Source organism: Schistocerca gregaria, chromosome 2, assembly GCF_023897955.1.
Source record: "Schistocerca gregaria isolate iqSchGreg1 chromosome 2, iqSchGreg1.2, whole genome shotgun sequence".
In the NCBI taxonomy this organism is placed as follows: Eukaryota; Metazoa; Arthropoda; class Insecta; order Orthoptera; family Acrididae; genus Schistocerca; species Schistocerca gregaria.
The window spans coordinates 928,639,146-928,655,746 of NC_064921.1; the positions used below are offsets into that span (position 1 = coordinate 928,639,146).

At 39.5% G+C, this 16,601-nt stretch overlaps 1 protein-coding gene across 2 annotated transcripts in view; it reads right to left on the bottom strand.

Moving 5' to 3' along the window:
* Positions 1-16,601, bottom strand: part of LOC126335359 (DNA polymerase alpha catalytic subunit) — a 253,333-nt gene that overhangs the window by 117,382 nt on the left and 119,350 nt on the right. For both annotated transcript variants that reach the window (XM_049998549.1, XM_049998550.1), the window contains 2 exons: positions 9,107-9,234; positions 2,011-2,226 (listed from right to left, as the gene is read on the bottom strand). In XM_049998549.1, coding sequence (XP_049854506.1) covers positions 2,011-2,226; positions 9,107-9,234 — 344 coding nt within the window. The remainder of the gene's footprint in view (positions 1-2,010; positions 2,227-9,106; positions 9,235-16,601) is intronic.

A 16,601-nucleotide genomic window follows, 5' to 3' on the forward strand; every position in this document is an offset into this window, starting at 1 on the left:
TTCTTTTACTGGATTAATAATTACGCTTGTATCATCAGCAAACACTGTCAGTTCAGCTTCCTGTTTCAGATAGGAAGGGAGGTCATTCACATATATCAAGAACACATGGGGACCCATGACTGAGCCCTGTGGAACACCTAATGTAATAGCACCGCAGTTAGATGAAGTGGCAGACTTATTTAAATATCACTTGACCCATATAAACAAACATTTTGCTTCCTGTTCTGTAGGTATGACTTAAATCACTCGTATGCTATTCCATTTATATCACAGAACTGTAATTTCTGTAACAATGTCATGGTTCACACAATCAAATGCTTTCGACAAGTTACAGAAAATCCCTATTGGTGACATTCTACTATTTAAAAGATCTACTATGTGGACAGGGAAACTGTATATTGCTGTCTCAGTGGAACAGCATTTTTGAAATCCGAACTGTGATTTACTAAGTATCTGATTACTGTTGAGATGGCTAATCCCACTCTTGAGCACATAACTTTCTCAAATATTTTTTGAAAATGCTGTAAGCAAGGATACTAGCCGATAATTATTGACATCTGTGGTGTTCCCCTTTTTGTAGAGAGGCCTGACAATGGCATATTTTAACCTGTATGGGAAATAGAGTTAGTGATGCATTACATATATCACTCAGAACATCAGCTGTAAATCTCCACATTGTTTTAATATCTTATTAGAGATGTCATCTACTCCAACAGAACATTTATTTTTCAAAGGTTTAATAATTTTACAAGAGGTTGTTAGGTAAAACTTAATTTGACTACATTTCTTCGAAACATACTCTTCTATGTGCTACCTGGCTTTTTCTTTTGAACTGTTCTCAGCAATTTTTTCTCCTACAGCTAAGAAATGGTTGTTAAACACATTAGCTACGTGTGTACTGTTGGTTAGGATGGTCTCGTTCTCTTTAATAATAATACTACCTACCTCAGTGGTTACTTTTCCTGTCTCCTTTCTAACAACATTCCATATTGATTTGATTTTATTGCATCTTTCTTTTGGGCCTCGTTTTGATGAGTGTGAAATCACAACTGTCTACATTTCCAAAAGGCCCCACAGACGAGCATCGCTTCACAGCAATCCATTGTATGGGCAACCGATCGCTTCGTAGATAGCATGTATGGACAAATCACAGCAGTCAGTCACTGATCGCTGGTCACATGGAAATCCCAGGCAATCTGATGAACCACATGTGATTTGTGCAGGATGGCTGCCTTTCTGGTTAGCAGTGATGTTTGGCAATATGACTGTAACTTGTTTCTCTATTCATCAAGCATAGTTGTGCAGTCTTGTTTTATTTCGTTTTGCCCGTGTTGAGTACGAAATTTACTTTTCTGAGACTGAACCCAAGGAAATGCCAATGTTAGATAGAATCTGGCCTGGGGTAAAACACTGGCTAATTTGTTGTTTTATTCCACAAGAAAACTGGCAACTGATCTCTTAATTATGAAGATGTGAAGTCATGCACATGAATACTAAATGAAATCCATTAAATTTTGGTTACACAATAAATCACACAAATATAAAGGCTGTAAATTCAACTTAATACCTAAAAATAATGATAACCTGTCTAACCACCGAAATATTGTGCCTGTTGGACACTATGAATCGACAACACTCCGTAGACTATTCTATCAATAAATATGCTGGAGAAAATGAAGAGCAACAAACACAAAGCTGTTTTGACAAAACGACTTTTTTTTATCCCTTTTCCTTACATATATACCACCCATTCTCCCTTCTTTCTTGGCCACATTGGTGCACGTGTGTGTGTGGGGGGGGGGGGGGGGGGGGCAGTGTGGGAGGGTGGGGAGGGGATTTTTAAGTGTATTTTTGCAATTTCTTGTTTGTTGTTTTCAACCTGAAATTTCCATTAATATATTATAGAATGCATTATGTGTGCTGTTCAGCACACAAGTATATCGTTTTCTTTATCAAAAGTATATGTGCCACATAAGTGCTTATTTCTGACAAGGATATAAATAACCGTACCTCATGACTCAAGTTGGAATGTTTGACTGTTGTGAAGCATATATTGTACTCCTGTATAATGCTTGGATACAAGGAGTTGAAGTCCATCAGAAGCACCAGTTTATCGTAAAAGCCCTTTTTGGGTTCCAAAACAAGGCCACCAGCGTATTGTGCCTTCTTTCGGCTTTTACGAATTGTCCCATCTCCATCTTCTTCATTATCACCATCAAAATCCTCCTGTATTGATATTAATTCACATTTATTCAGGGTAAGATTAAACAAAAACTTAAAAAGTATATACAGAGCAAACTGGTAATGTATGCTTCTATTAGAACAAATGTATTTCAAAATGAAGCACAGTTTCAAAAGCTATTTCCTTTGATTTTCTGTATTCTGTCTAACTGACCACTAAAAATTCATTTACTAACTAAATGTTGGCTCTTTTTTTGTGCCTACAAAAGGAAGGAAAGTACAAAGATGAAGATAACACTGCCATAAAGGATCTGAAACAGTTTCTCAATAGGTTTGGAACCAACTTTTGCTTCATAAGGGAAACAGAAAAAGTTAAATGTTCATGATGGTTTAAGAACTTAATGGCTCTTGAACTATAAACTAACGAGAAGTAAAATACATTACAATTGGCCATAACCATCATTGGAACCTCTCGGATGGAATTCTAGGCAAAACTATGGGAAAAGCAACCACTCACCAACCGTAGACCTGATGTGTGGTATGTCATTGCGCCACACATAAACATCGTTAAGTGTGGCTACTTTCAGTGGACCTTCTTACTGGTACAGAAATACATAAATTGTGACACAGAGTTTACTGATGTCAATAGATATGCTAATAACCTATTAGAAACCTGAAAAGCTGCTGCATGGGGCTGCAGCTGTCATAGAGAATGTGAATGACATAAAACATTTTGCCATATTTCTGAAATACACGACAGTAATGAGTTTTAACAAACTAATTCCATCTTCTAAAAATGTAGGTGCTGATGATTGGGTATTACAGAAACATCACATTAATTATTCCTGACTGCAAACTAAATATTTTTTAAGACAGATGAAGTACCCTCAGACTTCAAGAATTGCAATTCCAGAGGGGGGGGGGGGGGGGGGGCTATTGATGAGTCATAGTTACAAAAAGGTATATTCAAATTATTTACTGATAGAAGGTGATCTTGGGGAAGATCATTTTGGGCTCTGGAAAATTGTGTTGCAGCAATTAAAACAGTCCAGCTTTAATCCACCTTCAGCAACTTGCTGACCAGGGCCCAAAAGTTCTGAGAGACGAATGGTCTCTTAACACCTGTTACAGTCAAGTTAGTACTGTTTTTCCTTTCCAAAGTTACTTTTTTTTTTACCCTGGAACTCAGTTCTCTGAGACACTTATTTGCCCCACCCTATATGTGCTAATCTCTGAGGATGAGTGAAGATACATGGTAATATCAGCCGAAGAATTCTGTCACTGTCAGAGGTGAAAAAGTGACCATATACCCAACCTATGTGGTCCAGATTGCCAGACACAGGTGAGGTACAGTTATTTGTACGTAAAGCAGACAACAAGAGATGCTCCAAGGGCATCTTTGGGTCACAGCCATATTTTCAGTGGGCAAGGCTGCGTTGGATCTATTCCGTATACAAAGGTAAAAATGCTAAAGTAGTAGTAGCATTGAACTGCTATGAGGAAGGGAGATTACAGGGACGATAAAAATGGAACTTGTTAAGATAAAGCCATTAGTGATAGGTAATTTTTCTCTTTTTTCTGTCATTTCTTTCAGTTTTTTTGATTTTAGTATTCTTATCTTAGATGGTGTAGCATAGTTATGATCGCTAATAATGTTAAAACATATTTTTCTCTAAAGGATAAATCTCTTTTCTTATTATTACCTGAATATGAAAAAGCTTTAAATTTTTTTGTTTATTTTATTTGCATCTGCTATATTAACCATGAAGTGATGAACTGCTAGGTAAATCGTAGACATGAAAGCACACACAGCAATAACAGAAACACAGTTGAGCTGTGATATACAAGGGGTGTTTGAAAAGTCTGTGCAAAAATAAAACTACTTACGTGTTTGGGGTAAACCTTTTTTTAATTTTTCGACATAGTCTCATTTTAGAGTTATACCCTTTGTCCAACTCTGTTCTAATTTGTTGACCCCTACCGAATAATAGGAACTGTCCAAGTCTGCAAAATGGCTATTAAATGCTGCAGTCGCCCCTTTGTTTGAATAAAATCTTTGTCCTGCCAGCCATTTCTTCAAATTGGGGAACAAATAGTAGTCCGAGGGAGCCAAGTCTGGAGAATAGGGGGGATGTGAAACGAGTTGCAATCCTATTTCCAATAATTTTGCGACCACAACTGCAGATGCGTGCTGGTGCATTGTCATGATGGAAAAAGAATTTTTTGCGGTCCAATTGCTGGCGTTTTTTCTTGCAGCTCGGTTTTCAAATGGTCCAATAACGATGAATAACATGCACTTGTAATAGTTTTACCCTTTTCCAGATAGTCGATGAGGATTATCCCTTGTGAATCCCAAAAGACAGTCACCATAATCTTTCCAGCCAAAAGAATGGTCTTCGCCTTTTTTGGTGCAGATTCTCCCTTGGTAAGCTATTGTTTAGATTGTTTTTTGGTCTCAGGAGTATAGTAATGTACCCATGTTTCGTTCACAGTGACGAAACGACGTTTAAAGTCCTGTAGATTCTTCCTGAACAGCTGCAGATCATCCTTGCAACACTTCACACAATTCCGTTTTTGCTCAAGCGTGAGCAATCGCGGAACCCATCTTGCGGTTAGCTTTCTCATGTCCAGATGTTTATACAAAATATTAAGTACCCATTCATTCGAGATGCCCACAGCACTAGCAATCTCACACACCTTAACTCTTCTGTCATCCATAATCGTATTATGGATTTTATCAATGATTTCTGGAGTCTTAACCTCCACAGGGCGTCCAGAACGTTCAGCATAACTTGTGCCCATATGGCCACTTTGAAATTTTGGAAACCACTTACAAACTGTTCTAATCAAAGGTGCAGAGTCACCGTAATGTTTATCAAGCTTCTCTTTAGTCTCCTGATGTGTATTGCCTTTCATAAAGTAATGTTTAATCACCACACAAAATTCTTTTCCGTCCATTTTCTGACAATCACTCAACTTCCTTGATTCACACGAATGCCAATCGCAAAGAAATAGACCAATATGGCTGAAATTTGGTGTACATTCTTTCCAAAGATGCTACTAACTAAACATGACTTCTAATCACGCCGGTGGTGCCGTCTCGGGGACTTTGCATGAACTATTCAAACGCTCCTTGTACAGTGAGGGAAAGTTAGTGAGTGCTTGTACAACAATATGGCAAGACATGCGTTTGTTGATTTGAGATGAAAAAAAACTTGTCGGGACTGTGAATCGTGGAACTTAAAGCCTGAAGATTGGGATTACCATCACAGTGCATAATGGAAGTTGAAGTGATCATTATGAACAGAAAGATCATCTGGTTTGGGTGTTACTAAATGAACTGCCTATCAACTGTTACTGAAAATAAGTCCCCGAAAACCAGTATTTCCTTCTCATCCCATCCTGCAAGCCTCCCTTGGAGTTATGAGTGACTTTTCTGAACTGTACCCCTTTCCCTTAACCTCTCCAGTCCTTTTCCTTACCCCTCTTCCTTCCCCTTCAATTCTTCTACCAGAAGAAAGAGCCACTGGCTCCAAAAGAACATAAAATTTAAACCTGTTTGTATGCGTGTTCTGTGGCCACTTGGTGAGCAGATTTTTCTATCTATCCATTTACATTAGACCAAGGAGCCAAAGAAACTGGCACACCTGCCTAATATCATGTAGGGCCCCCCCCCCCCCCCCCCCCCCCAGCACACAGTACTACTGCAACACGACGTGGCATGGACTCAACTAATGTCTGAAGTAGTGCTGGAGGGAACTGACACCATGAATCCTGTAGGGCTGTCAATAAATTTGTAAGATTACAGAGGGGTGGGGGGGGAGGGGGGGGGGAGAGTTCTTCTGAATCTACTGGCCAGCTGAAGTATTTAAACTCAGAAGAGTGTTCCTGGAGCCACTCTGTAGCAATTCTGGACATGTGGGGTGACACACTTTTCTGCTGGAAGTGCCCAAATCTGTCGGAATTCACAAGAGTCATATCTAGATGTACCGGGGGTCCCATATCACTCCAACTGTACATGCCCCACACTATTACAGAGCTTCCACCGGCTTGAACAGTCCCCTGCTGACAAATACAATTTGAAATGAGACTTGTCCGACCAAGCAATATGTATCCAGTCATCAGCATCCAACGTCTGTGTTGATGGGCGCAGGCGAGGCATCAAGCTTTGTATTGTGCAGTCATTAAAGGTACACAAATGGGCCTTCGGCACCGAAAGCCCATATCGACAATGTTTCGTGGAATGGTTCGCATGCCGACACTTGTTGATGGTCTGGCACTGAAATCTACAGAAATTTGCGGAAGGGTTATACTTCTGTCACATTGAACAATTCTCTTCAGTTGTTGCTGGTCCCATTCTTGCAGGATCTTTCTCCACTCACAGTGATGTCAGAGATTTGATGCCTTTCCGGATATTCAGGTACACTTGTGAAATTGTCGTATGGAAAAATCCCAACTTCACTGCTACCTGAGAGATGCCGTGTCCCATCGCTCGTGCGCCGACTATAACCCCATGTTCAAATTCCCTTAAATGTTGATAACCTGCCATTGTAGCAGCAGTAACCAATCTAATAACTGCGACAGACACTTGCCGTCTTATATAGGTGCTACCGACACAGCAGCACATTTATATATATCTGTATTTGAACACACATGCCTATACCAGTTTCTTTGGCACTTCAGTGTCTATTGATGATATAAACTTTGGTAGATTGGAATGTGCAAGAGACAGGACACAACAATGGACTTCAGTAAGTCTGTGTGATTGGTGATCATTTACAACTCTTAGTTGAATTATTTACATGTATTCAGAAAAGATATTACAGTAGTATCAAATTCTGCCATTCCGGGTATATCACATGAAATGCCCAAGAAAATATAAATATTTTTTAGATCCTCATACCCCATCATAAAGAGGGAAAAAATTGGGAAAAGTCATATGATTTCATCAACAAAGTAAAAATCATTATAGTGTTAAGGGATATACAACACAAGAGAAGAGTTTGGTATCACTTCTCTGTTAGATGATAAGTAGTCACTTACGGAAACTGCAGATCATACATAAATGGAAATATACTGGCCTAGTGTCTTAAGACTTAACATGCAGTTGACAAACATATGTATTCTGTGTCTTAGCAGAATTGCTCTGAGCTATGATCCATTTGTGATCAGCGCAGTGCAGCCATTTCACCGCCTGCACCTGTGCAGCAAACTGTTGATGTATGCCTCTACTAGCAAAGGTGGACACCACCACTGGCAGCTGTCTTCCTCTACAAGAACCATGACAGTCTTCCACATCTGGGGCGCCCTGCCCAGAGTTGCACAGGTGAACGGACATCACCTATCAGAATAGTCCATGGGTGTTCTGCCATGGGTGTCAAATGTGCAGAATATTTTGGTGATCTGACATGTCGTCATCGTCAGGTGCACTGACAAACTCAACTCCTGAGGGTGTGTGGTCAACTGATATCTCCTGCCCCAAAAGCTAGTCCCTCGGTGGTCTGTGCACACGGCCACACGTCGAGAGTCATGGATACGCTACCATTGATGACTGTGACAGCACTTGTGAAAGTTTTCTGTCCACCATGGTTGCCAGATCATTTTGTTTGCTGAGAGTCTTCTTAATTGAAATCAGTGCTGCTTCCCAAGCATTGCTAAGATTATAGCTGCAATCTTGGCTAATGAGATCATCAATGATGCAAATTTCTAGAGGAGTCAGAAATTCACATCAAGGATGATCTCATCGACCGTGATCGCAGCTAAGATCTTAGCAAGTCTTGGGAACCAGCACTGAATTTAATTAAGAAGACTCTCAGAAAACAAAAGGATCTGGTGACCACGGTCGACAGAGAACTTGCATTAACGCTATCATAGATGGCAATGCAATCGTCTCAACAACTGCTGACATGAGACCCGCGGGCACAGACTGCAGGGAGCAGCTCATGGAGGCAGGGGATGTGAGTCAGCTACGTTTCCCTCAAGAACTCAGTTCATCAGCGCACCTGATGATTGCAACATGTCTGACTGCCAAAATACTGTGCACTTTGGACACTGTGAGAGGGCAGTACATCCGTGGACAGTTCAATCAACAAATACATGATAAGAAACTGAAGAATCATGCCATGTATCAGCATTCCGACACAGCTGCCAACAGGCCACTGGGTATCCGCTGCAGCAGTACGCCATGCTCAGTGCTGTCATCAGACATCAAAGGGGCATTGGCACAATGGAACAATGCCATAAGTGCTGCAGTTTGTTTTCTAATAAAATGAGTGTCTGTTGATCATCAACACTACCATTGTAGAGGCCATCTACCCCAGGCTCTACAATATGGAGGGATGGATGTCACAGGTTAATTTTACGCATCTCGATTTCTTTTTCATTTTGTGTATTTCATTCAGTTGTTTAATTTCACTTGAATGTGACTAAGTTACAATTTATTTAGAAATTCACATCTTTGTTTTCAGAAAATAAAGTAATGCAATTATTTACCCAAAGATTTATTGGTGGAGCATACAGACACGTAAGAGGCTCTACAGCTTTTCTAGTCTAAGCAAGTGCACAAAAGTAAATATTAATTCAACCACAGAAGCCGATTTTGTCCAACATACTATCAAATTTATAAAATACACCAAATTGAGGAGACTTTTGGTGAAGTTTTCACATCAATCAACACAGCATTCAAACAGAGGATGAAGTTAAGAAGTCTTTGTGTAAATATGACTAGCATGTATTTCACATTGGAAAAGTCACAGCTAAAAATACATGAAAACTGGAACAGAGTTTCAGAAATAGAAGATCTAGGGAATTTCTGAGCAAATGATTATATGAACATGATTTCTTAACTAAATCCACATTACAAATAAGAGTATTAACTTTATAACAATGAACTCCTACAGTTTTTGTTTAACTGTGAAATACTTACATGTGCAACCTTTTTCCTGCCATACTCTTTATCCGGAACAATGTAATCCTTCTCTGAGAAGGCATGGAGTAGGAGAAATTCATTCCGTTCAGATCGACCACCAAGCAAAGTTCGAGACATAACATTTCCTACAACAAGCGAATACCAAAGTATTTACACACATGACAAAAGCGTTAAAATCACGTTTTGTGTAGAATGTAACAATAAAACTACAGTATCTGTAATATGAAAAGACAACAAACTTTCATGTAGGTCAGTATTCTCTAACTGATGAAAATAGCGTCACTCTTAATGCATTAAATTGAAATCATTATCAATGCTACATGATCTCTCACATTTTCTCAGTGGCGGTTGTGATGAGGACGAGGATTATCATGATCATTATTTGTGTTGTAAGGCTCTTAATGGCAAGGTCACCAGCATCCAAAATGAAATAAAGAGAGATGAAGTTGATGACTATTAACTAAAAAAGAACACTACATTTTAAACCAGCTACATCAACAAGCATGAATTTAAATGACAACACTGACATTTTAACATAAAAAGCAACCATAAAATGCAGATAAATCACACCAGAATAACAAAATAAGATAAAGGGTAAAATTCCAGTACAGGCACATCAAAAGGGGCCCTGATTATTGAGGTGTGGTATCTACTTAGAAATAATGGATGACGAAGCCACTCTGCAACACATTAAAATCTCCCAATATTTCGCGAAGGAGTCCTGAAATCGCACAGAAACTTAAAACACAAACCAAACTCATTTCATTATTATATAAAATATAGGGCAGATCCTGAGCGAGACCCACATTTGTCCTAACATTGTCACACACAAGCAGTTAAATATCAATAACAGTGTTCCACATCTGTGAGACACTGGTAGTCCCTTGCAGTGCAAAAGAAAGGTGTGTCAAAGGGAAATGTTCCACTTGAAGCCTTGCAAGGGCTACTTCTTCACCTCGTCATGGATAGAAGGAAGTAAACCACGGTCGCTCTGAAGGTTTCGCTTCACACAGTATATTACTCTGTACTTCCAGTCACTGAGCCTTCCAGTAACTCATTGTCTTCTCAGTCATATATGTGGTAACAGCCTGCACGGGAACTGAACAGTTATTCGGAGGTAAAAAGGAACATGTGTGCTTGGCATCAGCAAGTTTATTTCCCCTGGATCCCGATGTGCCCTGGAACCCAGCAGTAAATAATTTCCTTTTTCATCCTGCAAAAAGAGGAGAATGTCCTTGACTTCTTGCACAAGCTATCTGATGAGTGCATAGCAAGAAGGGCACTTAGGGAATCTGAGCAGATAAGGAATTCCTTGCCATGATGCTTCTCGTCTACTCCAGTGCTCTGATGATAGCAAACAATGCTGCATAAGAATCTGTAAACTGCTCTGGGAGCCCAATCCTAAGAACAAAGTCGGAGAACATGGTGGAACAGCAAAATAAGTGGCAAAGACCGGGTGTTTCTTTGCCTTGTATTTTTTCTTGGCTTCTGAATATGATACGGACATTGCCACATTTATTTCCATACCTGCCAACTTCTTGGGCTATCCGTAAAACTCACGCACGCAAAAAATCTAATGATTTTTGACATATTTTTGATTAAAATACTAATAGTTCTGGGCTACAAAATACAATAACTCATGTTTTAAACAGGATACCTCAATGAAATCACATTTACTTACATCATAGGCCAATGATTTGTAGATGGACATAATAATCAAGAAGGAATCCATGTTAAACAGCAGCAGGCATGGTGAATATTGGTTTGGAGTATACACAGAACTTCCTTTATAAATTAAGCAGATGTATGATAACTGAAAGAGGCTTTACACAATAAAACTTTTTAATGTAAAATGGGTAAGAAATTATAACACGCTGCAAATCACATGCTAGTTTGACTTTTAAGTCATAGTCATGGCCTTTTTCGTTTCTTACAAAAAGTCTTGAGAAAATGATTTGTCATAACAGGGACCAGAATTCCTGGTCTTGAAAACAGAAATACACTCAAGAGAGTCAATGGACATGGGTGATCTGAACTCTGTTCTCTTTTTCTTCACAAGGCTGAAAATGCGTCCAGATCTTGCATTGCTATGGAGTGTGGTGAGAATAGAGAACATTACACTAAATATTTGGTTCTACATATGAAGTTCATCCTCTCTCCAAGTTCCCAACTGGAATCACTTGCATCACCTTGATAAGTAACCAAATTGTCACCTACCTGAATAGCTGTAACTTCCTTTGAAGCCCATTCACCACCTCATCTGCAGTTTCATTCTCTTCCTTGCATAACATGATAGGAAATGATCCCAAGAAAACATAAATGAAAGAAAACTGTAAATTTTCAATTTTTTCTAACCAAGTAGCTTGAGTGTGCTTAACACATCATCCTTGAGTGGAAACTTGTTGATGATGTAGTTGCAGGCAGTACAAAAGTAGTATCTCACTGATGAAAAGAAAAGGAATTTATCTGTATCCTGGAGATCATTCACTGTGTTTGATGTCTGAATGCCAATAACTAAATCATCATGAGTTCTTTCATTTTGAATCAAGTAGTACTCAACTTCAAGCAATGAGGAGATTTTAACGATTTTGGGCTTAACAAACCTGGTGAACAACTACTTCAGTACTTCAGCAAATCCATTAGGAGCTCAAATAAAAAGTGATCTTCTGGGGAACAAGTCTGAAGGGCAATATTCAATTTGTCACATACAGTAATAGTCACATGAAGCAAAGGGCAAAAGGCTTTGTCCAAGTCTGAGTAAAGGAACATAAATAATTTTTCATCACATGCTGCAGCCGAAGTCTTACTTTTTAGGATAGGTTCGACACATTTGGAAGAATAATTTTTCTTTTAGGTGCATGAGTAGTAGCAGAATCAAGAATTCTCTTCTTCTGATACTCTTTGGACCCACTTTGTTGAACTCTATGTATTCTGAAAGACATCAAGCTTGTGGAAATGTTTTGGGTCCTTAATATTACTTCCTCCTTGAAAAAAACAAAGATGCAGATCACAGTGGTCCAAAAGTCTATACAAACTTCTGCCTAAAGATAACCACCTAGTATGCACATACTTCAGATTTTTCTTTGCCTCTTTACTGTGCAAGTTCTGAAATTTCTGAAGGTGTTTTTTCCTCTTGATACTCTTCTCTAAGAAATAAAATATATCACCAAGGATCTCATCCACTTCACAAGTAATCTTCCAGCTGCTAGATTAATCAGGTGGGAAATGCAACCTATGATGGCGATACTTGGTTTAACTTCCTTCAGAACTGCTGAAACCCCATTTTTGTGTCCTATCGTAACAGGTGCATTGTCAGTGCAGAAAACCGAAGTTTTCAATTGGTATGTTATGAGAAATCAGCTGTGGTAAGATCATGTAACTTTTGCCCTGTTGAGCCCCATCTAATGTTGGTATGGATAGCACAGTGCTCACTGTTTGTTCCTGTGGGATACCACAGGATGTAATAACAGGATACAACTTGGCATTTGTATAATTGCTCCCAGCCACTGCCAAAGAAAATGGTCTGTTCTGAAGGCAATTAACAACTTCAGATGACGCCTTTTTGGTCATTTTATTTACAACACATATAATTTTCATGCAACCACACCTATATTTCTTTACAACTTTTTATGTGGGAAATATCATCTGAAATAAAGCACCAGCATGATCACCCGCTCTTGAGGGCCACTGTGTTCCACCAAAAAGGAAGTAAAACCAGACACTCAGTCCTAATTACACCACTGTCAATGTTTCCAGGCTTGGCAAAAGAGGTGTTGACTTTCTTGTTATCTTTCTCTGATTAACATAATTTACTTGTTAACCGCACTTCACATGACTACTTAAATTGTTTCTTCGACCATGTGCAATATTAATATCAAAAGATACATGTCACACCAAACAAAGTCTTAAACCATTAACCCTCTCATGACCCATGGGACATGTGTGTCCCACTTCACTTTTTCGTGCTTCACAACCAAGGGGACAACAGAAACCCACATCTGTGGTGTGCCAGCATCTACTGGAAGCCTTCGCTACTACTTGAAACCATTACAGACTTCTTCCCGCCAAACAGCTGCATTCTGCTTCAAGTTGGTTGATGCAGTGAGCTTGTTTGATCACTTCTGTGCAAGTTTTTGCATATTTTTCAAATTTTCTTTTGTAAATAAGCAATGTAAGCATAATAACTGTAATTATTGTGTTTCTTATCATTTATTTGTAAATATTACATGTAATTTCAGTGTAAAATGTATTTCAGTGAATTGGTAAATAGGTTTTAGTTTTTGACTGCATGAAATATCAATCACGTGGTCAGTGGGACAACAACAACAACAACAATAACAATTTGTTGTACAATACTGTGTGCTCCCCCCATGAACCATGGACCTTGCCATTGGTTGGGAGGCTTGCGTGCCTCAGCGATACAGATGGCCGTACCGTAGGTGCAACCACAACGGAGGGGTATCTGTTGAGAGGCCAGACAAACATGTGGTTCTTTAAGAGGGGCAGCAGTCTTTTCAGTAGTTGCAGGGGCAACAGTCTGGATGATTGACTGATCTGGCCTTGCGACTCATCTGGCCTTGCAACATTAACCAAAACGGCCTTGCTGTGCTGGTAATGCGAACGGCTGAAAGCAAGGGGAAACTACAGTCATAATTTTTCCCGAGGACATGCAGATTTACTGTATGATTAAATGATGATGGGGTCCTCTTGGGTAAAATATTCCGGTGGTAAAATAGTCCCCCATTCAGATCTCCGGGTGGGGACTACTCAGGAGGGCGTCGTGATCAGGACAAAGAAAACTGGCGTTCTGCGGATTGGAGCATGGAATGTCACATCCCTTACACGGGCAGGTAGGTTAGAAAATTTAAAAAGGGAAATGGATAGATTAAAGTTGGATATAGTGGGAATTAGTGAAGTTCGGTGGCAGGAGGAACAAGACGTTTGGTCAGGTGAATACAGGGTTATAAATACAAAATCAAATAGGCGTAATGCAGGAGTAGGTTTAATAATGAATAAAAAAATAGGAGTGCGGGTAAGCTACTACAAACAGCATAGTGAACGCATCATTGTGGCCAAGATAGACACAAAGCCCATGCCTACTACAATAGTACAAGTTTATATGCCAACTAGCTCTGCAGATGATGAAAAAATTGATGAAATGTATGATCAAATAAAAGAAATTATTCCGGTAGTGAAGGGAGAAGAAAATTTAATAGTCATGGGTGACTGGAATTCGTCAGTAGGAAAAGGGAGAGAAGGAAACATAGTAGGTGATTATGGATTGGGGCTAAGAAATGAAAGAGGAAGCCGTCTGGTAGAATTTTGCACAGAGCATAACTTAATCATAGCTAACACTTGGTTCAAGAATCATAAAAGAAGGTTGTATACATGGAAGAATCCTGGAGATACTAAAAGGTATCAGATAGATTATATAATGGTAAGGCAGAGATTTAGGTACCAGGTTTTAAATTGTAGGACATTTCCAGGGGCAGATGTGGACTCTGACCACAATCTATTGGTTATTACCTGTAGGTTAAAACTGAAGAAACTACAAAAAGGTGGCAATTTAAGGACATGGGATCTGGATAAGCTGAAAGAACCAGAGATTGTACAGAGTTTCAAGGAGAGCATAAGGGAACAATTGACAGGAATGGGGGAAAGAAACACAGTAGAAGAAGAATGGGTAGCTCTGAGGGATGAAGTCCTGAAGGCAGCAGATAATCAAGTAGGTAAAAAGACGAGGGCTGCTAGAAATCCTTGGGTAACAGAAGAAATATTGAATTTAATTGATGATAGGAGAAAATATAAAAATGCAGTAAATGAAGCAGGCAAAAAGGAATACAGACGTCTCAAAAATGAGATCGACAGGAAGTGCAAAATGGCGAAGCAGGGATGGCTAGAGGACAAATGTAAGGTTGTAGAGGCTTATCTCACTAGGGGTAAGATAGATACTGCCTACAGGAAAATTAAAGAGACCTTTGGAGAGAAGATAACCACGTGTATGAATATCAAGAGCTCAGATGGCAACCCAGTTCTAAGCAAAGAAGGGAAGGCACAAAGGTGGAAGGAGTATATAGAAGGTTTATACAAGGGCGATGTACTTGAGGACAATATTATGGAAATGGAAGAGGATGTAGATGAAGACGAAATGGGAGGTAAGATACTGCGTGAAGAGTTTGACAGAGCACTGGAAGACCTGAGTCGAAACAAGGCCCCCGGAGTAGACAACATTCCTTTAGAACTACTGACAGCCTTGGGAGAGCCAGTCATGACAAAACTCTACCATCTGGTGAGCAAGATGTATGAGACAGGCGAAATACCCTCAGACTTCAAGAAGAATATAATAATTCCAATCCCAAAGAAAGCAGGTGCTGACAGATGTGAAAATTACCAAACTATCAGTTTAATAAGTCACAACTGCAAAATACTAACGCGAATTCTTTACAGACGAATGGAAAAACTGGTAGATGCGGACCTCAGGGAGGATCAGTTTGGATTCCGTGGAAATGTTGGAACACGTGAGGCAATACTGACCTTACGACTTATCTTAGAAGAAAGATTAAGAAAAGGCAAACCTACTTTTCTAGCATTTGTAGACTTAGAGAAAGCTTTTGACGATGTTGACTGGAATACTCTCTTTCAAATTCTGAAGGTGGCAGGGGTAAAATACAGGGAGCGAAAGGCTATTTACAATTTGTACAGAAACAAGATGGCAGCTATAAGAGTCGAGGGGCATGAAAGGGAAGCAGTGGTTGGGAAAGGAGTGAGACAGGGTTGTAGCCTCTCCCCGATGTTATTCAATTTGTATATTGAGCAAGCAGTAAAGGAAACAAAAGAAAAGTTCGGAGTAGATATTAAAATTCATGGAGAAGAAGTAAAAACTTTGAGGTTCGCCGATGACATTGTAATTCTGTCAGAGACAGCAAAGGACGTGGAAGAGTAGTTGAACGGAATGGACAGTGTCTTGAAAGGATGATATAAGATGAACATCAACAATAACAACACGAGGATAATGGAATGTAGTCGAATTAAGTCAGATGATGCTGAGGGAATTAGATTAGGAAATATGGCACTTAAAGTAGTAAAGGAGTTTTGCTATTTGGGCAGCAAAATTACTGATGATGGTGGAAGTAGAGAGAATATAAAATGTAGACTGGCAATGGCAAGCAAGTATAGATTTAAGTGTTAGGAAGTCGTTTCTGAAAGTATTTGTATGGGGTGTAGCCATGTATGGAAGTGAAACATGGACGATAAATAGTTTTGACAAGAAGAGAATAGAAGCTTTCGAAATGTGGTGCTACAGAAGAATGCTGAAGATTAGATGGGTGGATCACGTAAATAATGAGGAGATATTGAACAGAATTGGGGAGAAGAGAAGTTTGTGGCACAACTTGACCAGAAGAAGGAATCGGTTGGTAGGACATGTTATGAGGCATCAAGGGATCACCAATTTAGTATTGGAGGGCAGCGTGGAGGGTAAAAATCGTAGAGG